The sequence below is a fragment of the Archocentrus centrarchus genome, chromosome 11, assembly GCF_007364275.1.
Source record: "Archocentrus centrarchus isolate MPI-CPG fArcCen1 chromosome 11, fArcCen1, whole genome shotgun sequence".
In the NCBI taxonomy this organism is placed as follows: domain Eukaryota; kingdom Metazoa; phylum Chordata; class Actinopteri; order Cichliformes; family Cichlidae; genus Archocentrus; species Archocentrus centrarchus.
Window position 1 is genome coordinate 33,565,238 of NC_044356.1, and position 14,490 is coordinate 33,579,727.

The window sequence follows — 14,490 nt, forward strand, 5'->3', positions numbered from 1 at the left end:
CAGCTTGTTTCAGCTCAGTTTTCCTTTTACAGCATTTGTTTCAGTTCTTCATACACGAGTTTAGCAAGTTCGCTCCTACAAATGTTGGTCTACCCACACATTTTATGCTTCAAGGATTCGAGGATTTTTCTTGTTTGTTTGTTTTTGTATTTAGTGATGAAGATAGTTTGAGATTATCTGAGTTTACGTATCCTGTAAAAATACTTGAGTATTAAACTTTGATCCTCTTACTTTACCCAAGTGTTTCTACATCCTGTTACAGATTCATTCATACAAGCACAACTGATAAATAGCGTGATTTTAAACTGCCAACAAGCAGAACATGGTGTGGTCAAAATCAGCTTCACCGGATGCATCACTGATTACAGTAAACGTATTAAGGGTATGAGTATGAATCAAGCCATGTGATGCATTACCTGTCGCTTTTGTTATTTCCTACAATTCTCTGCAGGACATCTTTCTCTTTGTGTGAGATCAGAAAGTGTGTCTGCAGCAATCATGACTAATAACATGAACACTGATAAGGATGGAGGAGGAGGAGGATGTCCGGGAGGAGCTGGTGTTGCTGTGGCTGCTCTCTGTAAGTAACATCCTGATCCTGCAGCATTTTTGGGCCAGATCCTGAAACGGGGTCAGGCCGACGATCAGTTTGTGTTTAAACATAACATTAATTCTCTTGTTCAGAAACATGATTGTCATCAGAATCCAGAACTTTGATGGTGACCTGTTCTGTTCATTTCCATCATTTTTGTTCTTTAGGTCTGCCCCTTCTAAGATAGCTTTCTTCTGATTGGCTGACCCTCGTTTGGTTTTGCAAACAGATGATTGTTAACTATACTTCTTCTCCAACCAATCAGTGTCACTGCCTCTTCTTCATAAACACAAAGAAACAAAGTTCTTACAGTCAGAACCATTTTCTGCAAACATCCCCCTCAAGTCCAGACTAAACCAAAGAGAGCTGCTCATATGACAGACTGTGAGGAGGAGGGGTCCTTCAGAGGATGAAGACTCAGAGAAAAAGTGTGAGTGGCCGATGGAGACATAATGACAGACTCAAGCTGCCCTCACTGAATCAGCAGCTGCTTGTTTGGGCCTTAGCTGCAATTTTTGCTGCCTCAGTAGGACATGAAAACATCAGAATGGATCATACAGCGGCTCAGAGTTTAAATGCAGTGTCTGGAAAAACTACTTTCCCAGTTCTTTAAATATTTCTGTCATCTGTCACATTTTTGTGTCCGAGCATTTTCAGGCCATCACACTCCATCCAGCATCAGCAGACATGATGGAACTCAGCTCTGCACATGTCTAGTATTTTTAACCCCACCATCAAGCGGTGAAGACAACAGACTAATGAAAGCAACATCTATTGTTTTCCACCTTTTAATTTTTTATTTTGCTTTATTGTTGCTGTTTGTCCTGGCGGAGTGCTCGCGCTCAGCTTTGTTGATTTTCCGGTTTATTCTGACGTTTGGTTGTTTTTACAAAAAATGAAAATAATCCGGATTACACCTGATGACGTCACAGCTCAATAGGACGTTGGGGTTACGTTAGGCGCTGACGCCATCAGACCGCGCCGGGCAGCTGTCTGCGCAGTTGTGTTTTATCGGATTTGCGGAGTTCTCGTGGCTCTGAACGGAATAAAGTTCTTCGGCTCCGTCTGCGGCCCGCGGGAACCCCGGAATTCAGCAGCGGCATCGAGTCCTGGCGCTCCGGCTCAGGCCGCTGGTTCCGATCCTCTTCTCGTTGTTTTCTTTCTGACGCAGTTAGCTGTTAGCGCCGTTAGCTCAGGTGTGTGCTCGATTTTCGCCTCTCAGATGGAGTATCCCGGAGGAGGAGGGGCGGTGCTGAGCGGCGGAAACGTCCCGGCCTTCCTGACTAAGCTGTGGACCCTGGTGGAGGACCCTGACACCGACCCGCTCATCTGCTGGAGCCCGGTACGCCCGCGCCCAGCTAACGGCTAACTGCTAACGACCAGCAGAGGAGTTTAACTTTATTTACACAGCTGAACCACACACAACTTTATTTAAACCACACACAGACACACACAACTTTATTTAACCCACACACAGGTTACTCATAACTTTATTTAAACACTGACAGGCGCATACGCAACTTTATTGAAACCGCACACAGGCACACGCAACTTTGTTTAAATCGCACACAGGCACACGCAGCTTTATTGAAACCGCATACAGGCACACGCAACTTTATTGAAACCGCACACAGGCACACGCAACTTTGTTTAAATCGCACACAGGCACACGCAGCTTTATTGAAACCGCATACAGGCACACGCAACTTTATTGAACCGCACACAGGCACACGCAACTTTAATTAAAACACACAGGCGAAAAGAGGGCAGTTAGCTTAGCTTCACTGAATTAAAAGACTAACAGATCTCAGGAAACTGCTGATCTCGGATCAATTGATATCGGTTGTTTTTGTGACATAAACTGATCCCCTCAGCTGCTCTAAAAGCCTGAAACTAGACCAACAGATGGCAGCCTGTGATGTCACTGTGACATCATTGCACCCTCTACAGCTGCAGGCTGAAACCTGGAATCTCACAGAAATCAGACATTAACTGATCGATAGAGCTCAGTTCAAACGTCTTGCTGTGAAGTCGGATATTTGTGTGTTCGCGGTTTTTACTGCAGAACCGTTAGGCTCCGCCCACTGTTAAAGTTCATGTGACAGTGTGACTTGTAAACGTGTGGCTGGAGCAGGAATTGGCAGTTTTAATAAAGAGTTACCTCTCAGGTAAACACAAGTGCATCTGCAGTATCCTCTGTTTAAATAAGAGAACCAATCAGTACATCAGTGCTGGATGTACAGTGGTAAAAAGAATGAGTGTTGGTGCAAAATGATCAATAAACTGAGCTGGTGTGAACCAGTCTGCACAGAGAAAAGGGTAAGAAGCGTCAGGCTTAAAGTCACAAAGTGTTACCTTTCACCTGGCTAAATTGCCATGGTAACCGATGGCCTTGAGACTTGTAGCTGACAGGTGAAACTTCTGAGATGTTGTCCCCCTTCCCCCCCAACATCATGTGAGACATTGAGGTCACCTGAGGCATGGAATAGTGGGGTTTGGGGGGCTTGAAATGCCTGGGAAGGGATCTCAGGACTGTGTTGTAGGTTGCTGATAGTTGGTGTTGTAAGCCGTCACCTCGATGGTGGTTCAGTGGACATAGACGGCCTTCTTACTCTACTCAACCCATCTGTCTTGGTCCCAAATGTGAAAACTGGGATTCTCGAGAGTGACCTTTGACCTTTAAATGCAGGTGTATAGCTGAGCGGTACTGTTAAGGTGGCTCTCCTGTGTTGTGCCATTAGTTTCTGGCTGTTCCACACACAGGAAGAAATCAAGACATCTGTTTAAACAGAGATTTGGCTAAAAAAAAATGGCTTCATTTCAATAAGGTCCAAAAAGCATGGTAGAATTATCATCTCGATTATGTTCACTCTTCCAGCTTGAGAGGCAGTAAGGACAAGTAAGCCAGTTCTTGTTTTATGGATCCTAACGGGGTTTTGAAATTATGTTTATAAAAGCATGTGATTTGGTTCTCAAATAGGTGAATTCTGTGGCCTGTCTGAGAGCAAAAGTACAAACTGCCAACTAGCTGACATGAAAAATAGTACTTATGGAGACTTTCACTTTGTAGGCCAATATTTTACTATAAGAATGTAATGTGTTGTGTGAATATGTGTATATATTAAAGTGCCTTAAGGCAACTATATAAATAAAATTCAATTGAATGAAATATGTCAGCAAGGGCTGCAAGGGATTCCAAAGGATTTATGATTTTCTGTTAAGTTTTCATGTTCTTTATACAACTCTAATTCCAAAACAGTTGGGACACTTTGCATTCTGTCTTTATTTACATTTGGCAACAATTTGAAATCTCAAGTTACACAGTTCCCTAAGTTTTTTGGAACTGGATTAGTATGTTTTTATCACCATTTTATCATCATCATCATCTGAAAACATCTCTGGTTGGCATAGACAGAGCACTCAGTTTTGTATGAAAGTAGAGTCACATGACGTGTGAAATGTCCCTGTGTGCTCAGAGCCTGAAGCAGAGCCTGGCTTGTTACCACTGACTGGGGTTTTAGGTTTTGTCCAGCCAGCCTGGCTCTGTTTAACTTCCTTCAGTCAACCCCTTAAACCCCTCAGGTTCAGCATCAGTTACCATGGTGACTTAACAGCTAAACAGGGAGAGACTTTCATAACCCTGAAAACAGAAATAAACCTGCAGTTTCCAGGATACCACTGCTTCACTGCTGAGGACAGATGTCCAAAGTCTGTATGTGGACCTGATATCAGACGTGTGAGCCTGAGTGTGTTTCTGATCTCTGTGTCAGAGTGGTACCAGCTTCCACGTGTTTGACCAGGGACGGTTTTCCAAGGAGGTTCTGCCAAAGTTCTTCAAGCACAACAACATGGCCTCCTTCATCCGTCAGCTCAACATGTGTGAGTATCAATAATCAATAACCAGTCAGTAAATTTTAGTGTCTTTTACCCACCCTCAATGGCTCAGTGGTGGGGGTAACACCACTTCAACAGTGTAACAGGAAGTTGGATGTTTTTTACTATTACTCATTGTTGGGCATGATTCACATATAGACGTGTCTTCAGCGGATGACGGTAGGCACGTATGATGATTGGCAGGTTATGTTTACTGTTGTGCTCATCTTAGCAGCAACAACCAATCATCACAAGGCAAGCTACCGTGATTATTAGTTAATGAGCTAAGCTAACTGTGTACATCAGGCTGATCATTCGTCACAACAATGCACTTTTCATGCATTAGCAGCTGCCTGCTGTCTCTGTGTCATTGCAGTGTATCATTGGCTAACAGCTGCACTCATAATAATATTTCATTGGCTCAAGAGTTTGAGTTGATAGGTTCAAATTTTCAGCATACCATTCTCAACATTCAGCCAAAGGTGAATGGAGGAGACAAAAAAAAAGGAACATGCAGAACAGAGACTGTGCATGCTCAGGCAGGTGGACAATGGAGGAGCCAGAAGCAGGCGCTCTGATGTTAGAGAGTGTGGCAGTTTATTGATTACATCATTGCGTCCATCCTCAGAGGCTTTATTGATCGTGGTGTTGTGGTGTTTCTCCCAGATGGTTTCCGTAAGGTTGTGCACATCGAGCAGGGTGGTCTGGTGAAACCGGAGAGAGATGACACAGAGTTCCAGCACCCGTTCTTCATCCGAGGACAGGAACATCTACTGGAGAACATCAAACGCAAAGTCACCAATGTATGTACTGCCTCACACACTTGAGAATAGCTGAGAACACAGGCAGGTGATAGATTAAAGAAAGACTCTGCAGGACTTCCTCTGATATTTGGTAATGAAGAGTGCTGTGTGACATCACAGGATACAGCTGATCAGTTATTTTTTATTGACCCCTCACTGTGCGGTCAGAGGCCCAAGTTTCCTTTAGTCTGTCACTGTGCGTGTGGCACTATGAACCCGACCTGTCCTGTCTGTGTGTCCCCACTGTAACATTGTTTTTGTAATTGTGCAGGTGTCATCAGTGCGCCAGGATGATGCGAAAATCTGTACGGAGGAAGTCAACAAGATCCTGAACGACGTCCAGCTGATGAAGGGAAAACAGGAAACCATCGATTCCAGGATTGTCGCCATGAAACAGTAAGAACTGGACCCAGAACCAGAGCTAAAACCCACCCAGCAGTGTTGACTGAAGCCTGGTTGTGTGTTTCAGTGAGAACGAGGCTCTGTGGAGGGAGGTGGCCAGTCTGAGACAGAAACACGCTCAGCAGCAGAAAGTTGTCAACAAGGTACCTGCTCTCACCTGTCCACACCTGCGAACACTGTATTTAAGTCACATGGTGTCCTCATGTGACCTCTCCCTTTGTGTACATGAAGACCTTAGTGGAGGGTGGTGTCGCAGTCATCAGCCAAAAGAGATCTGTTAACATCTCTCTCTCTCTCTCTCTCTCTCTGTCTCTCTCTCTGTCTCTCTCTCTGTCTCTCTCTCTCTCTCTCTCTCTCTCTCTCTCTCTCTCCAGCTCATACAGTTCCTGGTGTCTCTCATCCAGTCCAACAGACTGCTGGGAGTCAAGAGGAAGATGCAAGTTTACTCCTGATACTACAAATACTACACTGTACCATAAATACAGATGCTAAAAAATTTTTTTGACTTTGACTCTAAAAAAAAGTTCCGTGCAGATTGGATGCTGAGAGATTTTCTCTGCTAAGAACATTAGAAACCAGATGTTCCCAGCTGATCATAGGAGGATCCATGTGCTCAAATTTCAGAATACTGTATTTATTTTGAAGTATTGTTTCCACTTCCCTTTCCTACCTGAGCTTCAGATTGAGTTTTTGATGTGTACTTTTCACATTTTCATTCCATGTTTCTTCTCTCTACCTGCAGTCCTCTGATGCTCAATGACTCTGGCTCCACCCACTCCATGCCCAAATACAACCGTACCTTCTCACTGGAGCAGGTAACCTGTCTCTGACTCATCTGTCTCACTCAGACCTGCACAGGCAGCAGGGATTATCATTCATAGTGAGAGCACTATGTGGATTCAGCTGATTGGCCCTGTTAGCTTCGAAAACTAGACTCTTTACGTATAGCTGTGCAGGTGTTTGTTCTGCATTGACCTGCAGATGTTGGAGTCACAATGTATTTGTTGATTGTCACTCATTCGTTTGTCCCTTCAGGCTGCAGCCAATCTCTTCTCAGCCGACACCTCTTTGACTTCAGGACCCATCATCTCTGACATCACAGACATGGCCACACCCACTGCAGATGAAGTGGTTAGTGATTGGACAGACCAAGGGTGAGGACCAATCAGATCAATCTCCTTTAGTCAGTAAGTGATTGATCTGTCAGAGGTTGCTAAGGGTACCTGACCTCCCTGCAGAGAGAGCCCATCAGTTGACATCAAAGAGGAGCCGTCCAGTCCGGAGGTGGAGGTGTGTCCTGTCTTGGAGGAAGTGGCTGCACCCGTGGACACGCCCCTCTCTCCTACCACCTTCATCAACTCCATCCTAGAGGAGAATGAGGCGCAGCCAACCCCAGTAACCTCCACCAGCACTGCTCCCACAGGTAGACATTAAGTTTTTTTTATCAGTAGTTGATTTGTGTTCAGAGCATTGCTGGTAAATGAAAACCATATCTCTTAGCAGCCAGTCCCATTGTGGTGATGAGCCCTGCTTCCACTGGTCCTCGCTCTTCTGCCCCATCAAGCCAGTCACTTGCCTCTGTTACGACAGCACAAACAGCCCCCAGCCCAACCACACCTCAGCAGAAATGTCAAGCCATCGCCTGTATTGACAAGTAAGTGAACCCCTAAGCACATCAGTGTGCAGATGTGAAGCAGTCAGGGAGACTACGAGAATCATTAATACCACTTGCTATGAACTACTGCGAGCATTTACTAAGAGTCTCCCTAAGTGTGTCCTTAACAACTGTCCTGCAAACTGTCTGAATAACTGACCTTTAAACTACCGTAAATCCACTCTAAAGACTGCCCATTGCTGACAGCTTGGCAGGATCTCTCCAGAAACTACCTCACCTGCATCAACATTTGGCCTAACAACCAACTACAACTCCCCCATAACAACTAGCCAAGAACTGTCCAGACGACTAACCCAAAACCTGTCCCGATACCAACAACCAAATACAGCTCCTGATAACTCCCAACAGTCAATTACAACTTCCCTTAACAACTGTCCAGGTGACTGCCCAACAACTGTCCTGATACATGCCCCAACACTCCTCTGAACAATTGCACTAGCAACTGTCTCAAAGCCTGCCCTGATTTTTGTCCCAATACCTGCCTTAACAACCAACTACAACTTCCCTTAACAACTGTCCAGACAATTGGCTGGACACCTGCTCCAACAGCCAAATACAGCTCCCCTGAACAGCTGCCTTAATGACTGTCCTGACACCTGCCTCACCTACCTGCACGTGTCCTCATTGCTCCTTAGCTGTGTACGTCTTCCTTGGACTTGAGGTGTCTTTGTGTAAAGTGGCTTTCAGACAGGAAGCTAAAAAGGCTTGTGCTGTGCTCAGATTACCTGATTTCTATTGGTTTTCTCTTTCAGGGGCTTGTCGTACATCAGGGTCAGAGTTACTGTTAGTAGTGAATTTCATTGTGGCGTGCCGTGACAAACACCAAATGAGGCCTCCACAAAAATCAAAATAGAGGAAAAGTTGATTTTTGTTGTCTGAGTTCTATGAGTTAAACATCAGTCATAAGTTTGTGTTTGAATTAAGACGTTCAACACAAAATATTCTGTTGCTGCTGTCGCACTAGGAGTTTTGAAAGGTGAGCACAGCTCTGCTTGTCTGAAATCTTCTTAACTAACTATTAGACGGTTTAGGCTTGTCTTACATTTCAGGTGATGAGCAGCGCAAGTGTGTGATTAAAACCCCTGTGCTTCCTTCAGACCCCGCCCCCTTCCCTCTGCAGGTGGACTCTCACCTGACGTTTGGCGGTTCCTCTCAGCACAACCTGACAAGTGAATCACTGACTCTACAATCAATTATAATTATGAATGTTTTGATGTTCTCTGGTGACATTCTACATTTTTCTTATTGTCAAACGATGTGTGAGGTCCAGACCTCAATCTTTAGCTGAGTATCAGGGGTCAGAGGTCATGATTTGGTGTACCGATTATATTGTGTGGTGGATATTCACTGCAGCAGGTACCAAAAAGCTTGGAGAAAGACAGAAGATGTTTTCACATGCCGGGAGAATCATGGTCACTGACAGCAGGAAATGTTTCAGATGTATTCTCACTACAGGAAATACTGTGTGGCTAGGAACGGGGGTGGAGCCTGGGCACAGGACGATGACCTGCTCTGTTTCCAGACTGTAGCAGAGAGCTGGCAGGTTCAGACTGAGCTCACCTGTAGGCCCCACTGTATGGAATAGTTCAGCCGTAGATCATGTGTGGAAACATACGTCTTGCTGGTTTGGATCTCTGCAGACAAAAAGGAAAATGTAGAATAATGCCAGACACGAGACTTGATGTCAGACCTGTCTCCCCTCCCCTGTGTGCCTCAGGTGTGAGCTGTCAGATCACGTCGGTAGTATCGACAACGGCCTGGAGAACCTGCAGAACCTCCTGAACACACAGACGTTCACCTTCGACACAACTCCACTTATCGAGGTTAGTCCAACTTCCTGTTTGTGCCTCATGTTTGTTACTTGGGTATGTGCGTCATTAACTCTGTGTGTGTTTGTGTGTTTAGTTTTTCAGTTCGTCTGGCCCGTCTGCAGACTTTGACCTTGACAGTTTGGACAACGTGAGTTCCAAATTTCAGACCTATTTTTTCTAAACTTCTTTTTTCCACTATTTCAAAATCAGAGCTCTGTGTTGCTGCTGATGTCACACCTGTCTCACTGTACTGTCACTGTTTCCTGTCAGCTGCTGTCTGATGAAGCTCCTAAGGGAAGTGAAGAAAGCGGCACAGGTAAGTCACGACTTCAGTCAGGTGCTGCTGCATCCACCTGTCTGCTGTCATGGTGACACTGTGCTGCTCTCTGATTGGTGCAGGGAAGCAGCTGGTGCAGTACACACCTGTCCAAACGTCTGAACCAGTCAGCCTGGTGGAGGGTGGAGCCGACCTGCCATCACTGTTGGAGCTGGAAGCAGAGCCTTTCCTCAGCTCTGACCTTAGCACTGAGGACCCAGCAACCGCCCTGCTGAGCCACGCCAATCTGGACTCCGACCTCTGATCTCTCAAATAACCATAGCAACAGGACACCTGAATGCTGACAGCAGCAGCAATAGATGAGAACAGTCATTAGGTCAAAGGTTGTGTTTTTATTATGCAGATGTTATTGATATTAACTCGTCTTCTTCAACTCTTGTTCTTTTCTTCTTTGTTGAAGCTTATATGGAACCCTTTGTTGCAGTTGAATGCGTTCTGCATGTTGAAGTCAGATTTTATGGTTGTCTTTATTTTCTCATGTAAAATAGAACAAAGAGAATCTGAATATTTTTGGAGTTTTATCATTGAGTGCTGCGGCGACTCGTGGCACCGCCTGACTGACTGCCCCGCCCATGACAGAAAAGAGCTCCGTGGATCAGTATTATTTCTGATCAGTCAGATGTGACTGATCTATCTATGTTAGTTTGTTTCCATCAGTTTCTAATGATTCAATTCGTTCCAGAAATGCTGAGGAACATCAAAGCACTGACCGCAGTCCCAGTACTTCAAAAACAGATACTGCAGAGAAATGTCTGAGAGGCTGAGACAGAGATACTGTACTTTGGATCAGCTTTGAGTTTCTTGTCTGCAGAAGCCTCATGGATGAAATCTATTACGGTCACCAGGCGTCACTTTCCTGATCTGATGGTAGTGTGAAGTCGTGAATTTGAAATGAAGGGAAACTGTGAGCTGGAGCTGAAATCCTGTCATATCTGACGCTGATGGATGAAAACAGCTCTGTATCTCAGGTGAGGCTGGACTGATGGCACAGGTGTTTCAGGGTGAAAACCCCTGCAGCTTATCAGAAATGATGAGAGATATGATCAGAAGTGAAATGTGTCACCTGAGTAAATCACTTGACTGAAATAAAATTGACAGAAACCAAATGATTGTGCACACAGTGATATCACTGTGACAGCAGACATGGGCTTCATAACACAGGTTTACTTTAACTTTCTTCACGGCTTGGAGAGGTAAAGAGCGCTGTAGTGCATTGACTGAAGTTTAAGTGGAGGCTTAGCACTCGCTGCCCCATATCAGAATTAGTACTATGATTGGATCGTGATCAGGTTTTAATCTTTTGAAGAGTTTGTAATAAAATGTGGTGTCTGAAACTCATAGTGTTCAGCTGTGTCGGCGTACAGAGATGTAATTCTGGCAAGTCTGTCCACATGGTGACATTAACCTGAACACTGCAGGGTTCCTGTTCAGACACAAAGCAACGTGCTGCCATCTGATTAAAAGAAAGGAAGGCCTGTGTGACGGGGCTTATCTGTGATGTCATCAGTCTTACAGAGCAGGTTTTGACACCTGTGGCACACCTGAACCACGTGTTCCAAAGTCTCTGGTTCAGGTGATGACTGAACAGGACTGCTAAGTGACATCTGATGTGCTGAGGATATTTTATTGGTCACATGATCAGAGCTGTACAAACAGGAAGCTCCTTTCAGTATAAACGCCTCTGTTAATATATTGACATTTATATTTAAGATTTTTAATTTAAGGCGTGTGTTAAATCAAGCTGAGTCCTCCAGGCTAACCTGACGGTGTTCCACCTGCAGAGAGAGGATCATTATGGGAAACAAAGACGGGGTCAAAGGGCAGATGAAATGTTGACGTATTCTTGCTGTTAAATTTTGATTCAATAAAACATTTTTAAATAGCTGCATGTGAGTGATTGGTTGATTTATATCCAACTATTATGTCATCAGTTCAATAATACACATTTTTTTTCTTGTTTTTGTTTTGAATTAGAAACAACAAACTTCTCCAGTTGCTCACAGAAGGCCCTGCATGGTTACAACAATCATTCTGACTAAAATTCAGATCAGTGTTTCAGAAACGTTTCCCTGATCTGTTTTCAGTCTCTGATCTGATCTCTGCTGTAACCAAGAAGCCAAATTAATGTGTTAATATGTCTGTCAACTTTTTTGCTAAACTTGCCTTTTTGGGTAAGGCTCTACAGGGGAGAGAGATTTTTGACTTTTTTAATGTATTTTTTACCTTTGAGAAATACTGTACATTTATGGTTGCCTTTAATCCCTACTCCTCCCTTATTCCTTGGCAGACTCTTTTGTGACTTGGTGAATGTATTCAGTGTGTGAAGCGCTGCAAAATGCTTAAAATTTTTACTTTTCAAATTTTTTACAAATTTTTTTTGTAATTTTTGTTGATAAACTATATCTTTGTATATTCAGTGACTACTTCCTTATTTATTGGCTGAATTGCTTGAAACTTGCTACAAGGTTTCATTGGGCAAATCTATGCAAAATGGTACAAATGAATTTCTGATTTTTTTTTTTAATTTTTTTTTTTTACAAATTTTTAAAAAATTGTAAATATTGTAGACTGATGTTCAAATTCAGTCTCTACTCCTTTCTTATGTTGTTTGCCAATTCTTCTGAAACTTGGTATCAGGGTTCATTGAGCAAAGGTCTACAGAATTTTGCAGATATATTTTCAATTTGCTATTTTTTCCAAATGTTTGCAAAATGTAAAACTCAGATTAGTTATTTTCAAATATATCATAAATTGTGCAAGTAAGACATTTGACAGCAGAGCTCTGTAGGCCAACATGTCTCTTGTTTTACTTGGATAAATCACCATGGTAAATGATGCTTAACACATAACCGGGTTGGGAGTTTTTCGCTGACTGCTTTATTTACAACATGTCAGTGTGATACAGATTACCTGCTTGGGGAAAATGTTTTATATGTGCAAGTTGATGGTGTAGCTTGCTGTCATCACAAATGAAGCCCAGCTGTAAAATTATAGCAGCTCAGACTGTATCGCGTTGTTACACATCTGGACCTGCAGCTACTAGAACACAGGACACACATCAATACCATTCCAGTCAATAAAATTAGCTTGATATACAAACAACCTAAAGTGATATTCAGTTCTCCTTTTTTAGGCTGTGGAACAGTAAGGTTTAATGTTTAAATGGACTGAGATACAAGTGTTGGAGCTCTGTTGTGCAGCCATCACCTTAGGAATAAACAGCAGCAGTGAGTGAAAAGGATGGAAATGGTTGTGGTGAACAAAATTCAAGAAGAGGGAGGAACACAAGGTGAAGAGTGGAGGAAGGTGCACACAGGTCGACTACATCTTTTTCAGATAGCACCTTCTGCATGAGGTAGGAGACTGCAAGGTGTCAGGCATGAATGAAGCTAAGCAGCATTGGATGGTAGTCTGTGGCAAGGCTTTGGTAATTAAAAAGAGTAAAAGCAGAGACAAGGACTAAATGGTGGAAGTCGAAGAAGAAAGAATGTTGCTCAGAGTTCAGGGAGGAGGTGAGACAGGCTCTGGGTGGTAGGGAAGAGTTACAAGATTAATGGGAAAGAACAGCTGAAGTGGTGAGAGAAACTGCCAAGAAGGTGTTTGGTGTATCCTCTGGACAGAGGAAAGAGGACCAGGAGATTTGTTGGTGGAATGAAGAAGTACAGGAAAGTATTCAAAGGAAGAGGCAGGCAAAGAAAAAGTGGAAAAGTCAGGAAGATGAAAGTAGACAGGAGTACTGGGAGGTTAGGCATACAGCAAAAGAGAGAGGTAGCAAAGGAGAAGGCTTATAGTGAGTTGTATTTGAGGCTGGATAAAAGGACTTGTATCGATTGGCTAGTCAGAGAGATCAAGCTAGAAAGGATGTGCAGCAGGTTAGGCTGATTAAGGATAGAGATGGAAATGTGCTAACAAGTGAAGGGAGATTCAATTCAATCTTATTTATATGGCACCAAATCACAACAGCAGTCACCTCAAGGTGCTTCATATTGTAAGGCAAAGACCATTCAAAAATAAGACAAAATCCCAACAATCAAACAACCCCCTAGGAGAAATCCCTTGGTGACAGTGGGAAGGAAAAACACCCTCCAGCAGGTCCAGGCTCAGGGAGGGACAGCCATTTGTTGCAACTGGTTGGAGCTAAGGGGAGGGAAGCAGGACAAAAGACACACTGTGGAAGAGAGCCAGAGATTAATAATAACTAATGAATAAGTGCAGAGTGGTGTATAAACTGAGTGAAAAGAAGTGGGAACCCTCCAGCAGCCTAGGCCGATGGCAGCGTAACTAAGAGAGGGTTCAGGGTCACCTGATCCAGCCCTAACTATAAGCTTTATCTAAAAAGAAAGCTTAATCTTAAAAATAGAGAGGGTGTCTGTCTCCCGAATCCAAGCTGGGAGCCGGTCCCACAGAAGAGGGGCCTGAAAGCTGAAGGCTCTGCCTCCCATTCTACTCTTAAGTACTCTAGGAACCAAAGTAAGCCAGCAGCCTGAAAGCTCTGTTGGGGTGATACGGTACTATAAGGTCTTTAAGATAAGATGCAGCCAGATTACCTTGTCCAGCCTTCTAGTTCAGCCTAGAAGTAATAAATGTATGAATTAAGTTTTCAGTATCTTTCTGAGACAGGTTGTTTCTGATTTTAGAAATATTGCACAAATGCAAGAAAGCACTCCTACATATTTGTTTACTATGTGCATTAAAGGACATATCCTGGTCAAAAATGACTTCAAGATTCCTCACAGTGTCATTGGAGGCCAAAGTAATGCCATCCAGAGTAAGTATCTGCTTAGACACCATGTTTCTAAGATTTGTAGAATTTGAGAATACCTATCAAATATCAGTGCATCCAGCTGTCATAACCCATGTCTGTTATTTAAAACTATTGACTCCATCCTGAATGCTTCACAGTCTACCTGTTTTGAAACCTCCTCTGATATGTGTAAAAAGTATGTAATTTTTTCCTCTAATCGTTAAAAGTTTATTTGTAAAAAAAAAATGTATGA

The 14,490-nt window shown here is 43.5% G+C and overlaps 1 protein-coding gene across 2 annotated transcripts; it reads left to right on the forward strand.

The window, feature by feature from the left end:
• The first annotated feature begins 1,543 nt into the window (after positions 1-1,543).
• On the forward strand, positions 1,544-11,379 carry hsf1 (heat shock transcription factor 1). 2 transcript variants are annotated; one of them, XM_030741949.1, is made up of 15 exons: positions 1,544-1,934; positions 4,363-4,471; positions 5,132-5,268; positions 5,540-5,664; positions 5,738-5,813; positions 6,045-6,106; positions 6,413-6,485; positions 6,706-6,824; positions 6,909-7,093; positions 7,171-7,324; positions 8,443-8,514; positions 9,063-9,168; positions 9,251-9,304; positions 9,427-9,472; positions 9,556-9,737. In XM_030741949.1, the coding sequence occupies exons 1-15, from the start codon at positions 1,815-1,817 to the stop codon at positions 9,735-9,737; spliced, it is 1,620 nt and encodes a 539-aa protein (XP_030597809.1). In that variant the 5' UTR covers positions 1,544-1,814. The 2 variants fall into 2 exon arrangements, with proteins under 2 accessions (XP_030597809.1, XP_030597810.1); XM_030741950.1 differs by lacking the exon at positions 8,443-8,514 and having other exon boundaries at positions 9,556-11,379.
• The last annotated feature ends 3,111 nt before the right edge of the window (positions 11,380-14,490 follow it).

Bases quoted from the DNA above. Each gene is read 5' to 3' on its own strand.
- hsf1 (XM_030741949.1), top strand. From the start codon at position 1,815: ATGGAGTATCCCGGAGGAGGAGGGGCGGTGCTGAGCGGCGGAAACGTC. The intron at 6,825-6,908 runs GTGAGGACCAAT...ACCTCCCTGCAG, and splicing joins AGTGATTGGACAGACCAAGG to AGAGAGCCCATCAGTTGACA. The intron at 9,305-9,426 runs GTGAGTTCCAAA...GTTTCCTGTCAG, and splicing joins ACCTTGACAGTTTGGACAAC to CTGCTGTCTGATGAAGCTCC.